This window comes from Vanacampus margaritifer, chromosome 19 (assembly GCF_051991255.1).
Source record: "Vanacampus margaritifer isolate UIUO_Vmar chromosome 19, RoL_Vmar_1.0, whole genome shotgun sequence".
Taxonomy (NCBI): domain Eukaryota; kingdom Metazoa; phylum Chordata; class Actinopteri; order Syngnathiformes; family Syngnathidae; genus Vanacampus; species Vanacampus margaritifer.
Window position 1 is genome coordinate 16,162,662 of NC_135450.1, and position 6,340 is coordinate 16,169,001.

Here is a 6,340-nt window from a genome sequence, read left to right on the forward strand (position 1 = left end):
CTGTTGCCTCAGAGGCCGTGTTGTTGACCGCAGCCGCGATGTCATTGACGTCCAAGATGAGATCAGATTACCGCAGGGCTGAGGTTCAAGACTGCCGGAGTGCTGAGTGTGATTACTGTTACACTAGCCACAATTTAACCTGTAAGATTTTGGTTTGTGCTTGACTGGTCAGCCGGCAGCTTCTAGTGATGAGCAACACTGACTCCCAGTGGTTAAAAGGGGTAACTGCATGTGAGAGTGCGTATATAAAATCATAAAATGTAAACTTAATATAATAAACTCTGCATTCATTTAAAACAAATATTTACGATTTAAAATTTTAAAAATAGAAAACATTTGACCAAAAATACAAACTAAATTTAAAAAAAAGTCAAGTTTAGTTGAGTTTGTGGAATTATGTCAAATCGTGGTCATTCTGTCTTCATTCTTTCCTCCCTTACGCTTATTAATCACATTTGTGTGTAGAAGTGATCAGCGCAAAATCCCGCAATGTAGAAAAATAAAATCTCATATGCAAATTTTGTATAGCAGAAATCTGTATTAAAGAATTAGAGACGCATAATTTAAAATCTGCAATACAGTAAGACCGGGGAAAAAAATTGAACCGTGATATGGCGAGGGAAGACTACTGCGCTCGGGTTGTTTGTGGCCCTCCGAAATTAGCAAAAGCTTTTTTGATTATTAATAATAAGCCGTAAGATTGATTATTAGGTGATGCAGTCACACTTTTATATACGTGTTATTAAAATAAAAAAGGTAGAAATGTATTAGTTAAACAAAAATAAATGAATGTTCTCGACATAAAACCACCGATTTCTCCGAGAGTCCGATTTCCCCAGGGTAAGTGAAGGCCCCAGTACCTATCGCTGCGTTGAGTGTTGTCTGTCCTCCTGGAATCGCTTTTGTGTCAGGATGGTGCTTGTGATGTTTCAATGTCCACTCGTCATTTCTGGTTAAAGGTGCACGGGATTCGGTGGCTTTAATGTTCCGCGCGGCTAACCGAAAAAGCATCGGCAAAGCGGGGAACGGCTGGTAGGTCGTCATTTTGTTAAAAGAAAAAAAGAAAAAAAAGAAGGAAATTGTTGTCGTCTGACGCTGAAAGCAGCAGCCGGCTGAGGTCGGCTATAGCTAGCAGTGCTATCACGTTAGCATCGTAGCTTCGTCGTCGTCGTCGTGTTTTTTTTTTTTTGCGTCTTGTCTAAAGACAACTAATGAACGTAAGTTATATTGTGTGGATGCGATAAGAGCTTAGTTGCGTTTTTAAATGTCTGTCAAGAGTTACAAGCGAGCAAATGGTAACTATAAGTGTTGCTAGCATCCGATGCTAACAAGACAAGTTGATTATATGGCTGGAAAAAAACTAATAAAAACAAAACAAGAGATGCTTCGTTTGTTTATTATTATTATTGTTACACTGTTGTCTTTGTGAATACAAATTCTCTGGGAAATGACGCGTTCAGCTAAACCAACTCGAGCGATAGCGTTGAATTGTCGTGATTTTGAGGTTTAATGTCATCAAAATATAAATGTCTATTATGTCTACAGTTGTCTGTGGCTCCTTCAGCGACTGTCCACTTGACAATGGTCACGTTCGACTGCTGTTTATTGTCAAAACAAGTAGTACATGTTGTAAAAAAAAAAAAAAAAGAGGGAAATTAAATTACCGGTACTTTAAAAAATATATTCCAGTGCATTTGTTGCCTGGCTTAATCGATCTCCGAATTCCACCATCTTGTCAAAAATGCAATATAACAGCAGTTCACAATGCATATTATATTGGGCAAACTTTATAATTTGCTCATACTCACATCGTTCACTAAGTTAGGCCCAACCTTTCATAGCCATACACACTCAAAAGGCACAGCGGACACTCAAATTAGCACTGAATGTTACAAAATGCATGCGTATCCCACTTAAAATACGCAAACATCTTCCCCTCAGGCACTTTCGCCGGACGATGGACGAGCTGGTCCATGACCTGGTGTCAGCCCTGGAGGAGAGCTCGGAGCAGGCGGCGCGCGGTGGCTTCGGCGACGGCGGAGACCACGCGTTGACCGTGGGCTGCCTGCTGAAGAGACAGGCCAGGAAGCGCAGGGGCCGGAAACGGCGCTCCGACAACCCGCACCCGCCCTGGGAGACTGGCCACCTGAGCGAGGGCTCCGAGTCCAGCGTTGAAGAGCACAAGGTGAGGCATCACTTACACCGCCACCGACAAGACAGGAGTGGAGCAAGATTTTTTATAAATGTGTCAAGTGCTCTAATGAACCTTTTTTTTATTATTATTTTTTTTTTACTTTGCAGCAGGACTACCGTGCCGGCACAGGTGGCGTGTCAGCTGCCAACACCCACGCTCGGGACAACAGCGACTCGGACGAGCAGCTGGGCCCCAAACGCCGAACCCCGCAGACGTCCGAAACGGGTAGGACCAAGAGGCCCCTGTGGCCGGATGACCAGGGCGTCCTGGGGTCCGCCGACGGAATGCGCAGTCTCCGGCGACGGCGCAAGGTCAAGCGAATGGCCGTGGACCCCCCTGCTGAGCCGGAACCCCCCTCCGCTGTGATGCCAGCACCCCCGTCCATCCCAAAGGCTCGCATGGCCAGTGCCGGACCCCGCCGACTTAGCCCCGGCGAGGGCAGGGCGGCCATGGAGATCTGCGGGGGCGGCGGCCCGCTGCTGGCGGCGGGCGGGAAGAACAGAATGAAGAAGAGGAAGATGGTGCTCCACAGGCTGGCGGCGGAGGCTGCCGATGAAGGCGTGGTGGTGGAGAGCGAGGAGCCCGTCTCGTCTTTGGTGGAAGGATGCAAGGACAAAATGGAACTAGAGGAGCACAAGGGCTCCGATGAGGAGATGAGCGACAGGTGGTGAGGGTTTGCACTTTTTCTTAAGAGGCCATTTCAAAAGTTCAAGATGATCATCAATGTAAATATAAAATAAATGAAAATCCACGTGATTCGTCTGAATTATTTTTTGGGATTCAGTTGCCTTTTCATCCATTTCACCATAAAATGTTCTGTCCTTCTGTGCTTCAGTGAAACCAGCAGCGTGAGTAACAGCAGCGATGGCGGCCTCTACACCAACGATGAAGGCCGACAAGGTACGTGCTCCTCAAGATCGTGTTTCAAGTGCATGTTCTGACTTTACACGACACTACCATCGACAAATAAGGGAACGGCGAAAAAGGCCCCTCCCTTCCCCCCACATTTCAACAGCCGTTCATATGCAAACATCACTCGCAGGTGACGATGAGCAGAGCGACTGGTTTTGCGAGGGTGAACCCGGCTCGGGCAGCGGGGGCGCGTGCGGGGTGGCGGGTGTCATCCCCTGGTGGGAGAGGGACGCCGGCGCAGAAGAGCTGGACCTGAATGACCCGGTCTTCAACAACATCCTTACGGGCTCCTTCCCCCTCATGACCCCCGACACCAGGAGAGGTACGAGCCAGGGTTATTATAGTTTGGGAATATTTATTTGACTTAGTTTTGATTTTGTTTTTTGTTTTTAAATTTAGTTAGTTTTAATTAGTTTTCAGGGTGGTTCTGTTCGTTTTTATTAGTTTTATTTATTTAATAAATACTTAGTTTTCATTTAGTTTGTTAGTTTCAGTATTAGTTAAGTTTAAAAAAAAATACTTATGCGCAATATTTTAAAAATACCATGGTCAAAATAAATCTGCTTAAAATCACATTTAAAATCATCCAAAACAAAGTAATGTGGTTTCAGTTTTTTTTCTTAAAAAACATTTTATAAATTTTATTTTATTTTGTTAACGAAAATGTTTTTGGAATTTTAGTTTTTCCGTTAACTAAAATAAACTTGGTACAAGCTCATAACTTAATAAATTCTCTTTTTGATTCTACCAGTAGGGGGCGCCAGGGGCAAATCAAAGCTAATGTTTATCAGTAACGCTGATAACATGTTGTCATAAATACAAATACAATACAACAGCTAGATTTCAGCTTTTTGTTTCACTTTGGAGATGCGCTTTCTTACCAGCAGTGCTGTGTGCCCGTTAGGGTTCCAGGCCCGGCTCAGCCGACTCCACGGACACCCGAGGACCTGCGACGACGGGCTGCAGGGCGGCAGCGGTCAGGGTTTCGACGACGGTCACGGGTGAGTTAGTGTCCTTTTTAAAATGCACATTTTATTTGGCTGTGTCACATCGGCTTAAGTGTCGCCCTCAACAGGTCGTGGTTCAGCTCGAGCTCAAGGAAGGAACATGGACAGGTGAGCCTTCAGGCCGCATGCCGCAAGATTGATAATCGAAGACATTTGTTAAGATTATCCTCCCCTGGCTGCAGTTACACTGGGACCCCCGGACGGAACGAGGCCATCGCAGGAGCTGCTCTGTAAAAACGGCTAACAGGTGAGGACACCTCAGCTGCTGCTTGGTTCCCGTCGTCTTCCTCGTTCCTAAATGTCGTCATCCTCGTATCTCTTCTGGCAGACAGACGAGCGGCCACCTCGGTTCTCTGTGCATGGGCGACGTCAAGCGGAGGCGGAAGGCAGCTCCCCTCGGGTCCTCGATGCCCCCAGGTACTTGGATGTCTATGTCTACTTTGGTTCATTTCATTTGCATACAATAGGTTTAAAAAAAAAAAAAAAAAAAACGAACTCAACAAAGCTTAGCCAGACCAGACTCAGCTGTCAGTCACAAAGATGTCGGATAAGCTCATCAGCCGCGCTGGCCTACATCTCACAGCCGTACAGTGCCAGAGCAGGTGGCAGACAAACGCAAAAAGTTTTGGCCCGGAACCTCTTGTAACTTGGCCCTGGAGTGTGTAAACGAGAGGGCGGCTTAACCCAGCCCTGCACGCAAATAAATCGAGGATTAAAAGACGTAATGAGGGCCTCTCTTGTGACTCGACTTCTAGGAAGAGGTGGAACAAAATGACCACAATCTCTTCTGGATGGACGCGCTGGATTAATACACTCACCCAGTGTTTAATGTTCAATATACACAGTGAATTTAAATTGGCTTTCTCCAGGATTTGTCTCCATAATTATTAACGACTCGTTTACATTCCAGCTGGAGCGCAAATCCGTAATTAACCGTCCTGTTGTTCTCCCCACATCATCTTGCTTTCAGCGGTGGTGGGCGAGAACGTGCCGCCCATTCCCGACACAAATTTGGGCAACCGCATGTTGCAGAGCATGGGATGGAGCCCGGGCGCGGGCCTGGGCCCCGACGGGCGGGGCATCACCGAGCCCATCCGGGCCCTGCAGAGACCGAAGGGCGCGGGGTTGGGCTTCAACTGACCGCCAAAGAGTCAACTCGTTCTGCCACCTCAAAGCTGCGTGAGGAGAATCTGTGGGAAGATAATGGATTTCCCATATTGGGGAGACGCAAGTGAGCCGAAGCCAAGACTGAACCCCCCCCGCGTTGGAAGACATCTTTATGACCTTTTCTGCCTCAGTAAACAAGCGTCAGGCCACCAGATAAATGAGCCGCTGGCGAACTCCAGCTTGAAGTACGCAGGTCAGTGAAATGTCTGATGCTGCGCACAATCTGGAGCGTATTTAAAGGGATACTTGACTCATTTCGCCATTTTTGCCAATAAAAAGTCCGTATTTTAATTTTTCCCCCATGTACAAATAAAACCTTTAAAAACGTAAACATTTTTTTGCCACTTACTGTTGACTGAAAATGACATCACAGGTGCTCAAGTAGCAACCAGTCACCGCTTTTCTGGCTTTGGTCATGTGACGTTCGCACGCTGAGCCACGATTGGTCGACAGAATGTGTTTTTAAAGGTATTATTGTACATGGAAAATAATGAAGGTATCAAATGAATTATAGACAAAATATGAACTTCTTACTGCTGAAAATGGCCAAATGAGTAAAAGTAACCCTTTAAAGGTTATTTTGGTGTCATGAAGTGATAGTTTATGGATGGATGCATGTCACTCTGTTTTGCTCATCAAGGTAAATGTATGTTGTACTATTTGGCATAAATTATTATTATTTTTTTTAAATTTAGAACAGCTTTAATGATAGTTATTGTAAAAATTAAAGTAGTAAAAAAAAGTAGCCGGTTTTAGTGGCGTTTTAAACTAGCAAGTTACCTACAAGATTGTGCATTGGATTACAATTGAAATCGATACAAGACCGAAGAATTCTAATCATGTTTTTTTTCTTTTTTGTATTCCTTTAAAATGACTATTATTATTTTGATTGCCGCCCTTGTGGAAGTCAATGTGACTGTTTGTGATCATGATCTGTTAGAAAAAGATGTTCATTTGTACAGGAGAGGTCCAATAAAGTGACTTGACACCAAGTGGAGGACAGAGCTGATTCTTCTCCAATGCAATTTGACCCAAACGAAATGAATTCAGACATTTGTTT

The 6,340-nt window shown here is 45.1% G+C and overlaps 1 protein-coding gene across 3 annotated transcripts; it reads left to right on the top strand.

Annotated features, from left to right (window-relative positions):
* Window positions 1–860: 860 nt before the first annotated feature.
* gpatch2 (G patch domain containing 2) lies at window positions 861–6,272 on the top strand. 3 transcript variants are annotated; one of them, XM_077552370.1, is made up of 10 exons: window positions 861–1,032; window positions 1,942–2,185; window positions 2,302–2,861; window positions 3,030–3,094; window positions 3,237–3,428; window positions 4,011–4,107; window positions 4,167–4,221; window positions 4,296–4,360; window positions 4,442–4,530; window positions 5,084–6,272. In XM_077552370.1, exons 1-10 carry the CDS (start codon window positions 983–985, stop codon window positions 5,251–5,253), a joined length of 1,587 nt encoding a protein of 528 aa, XP_077408496.1. In that variant the 5' UTR covers window positions 861–982; the 3' UTR covers window positions 5,254–6,272. The 3 variants fall into 3 exon arrangements, with proteins under 3 accessions (XP_077408496.1, XP_077408497.1, XP_077408499.1); XM_077552371.1 differs by having other exon boundaries at window positions 863–1,032; window positions 4,182–4,221; XM_077552373.1 differs by lacking the exon at window positions 861–1,032 and adding an exon at window positions 1,070–1,217.
* The last annotated feature ends 68 nt before the right edge of the window (window positions 6,273–6,340 follow it).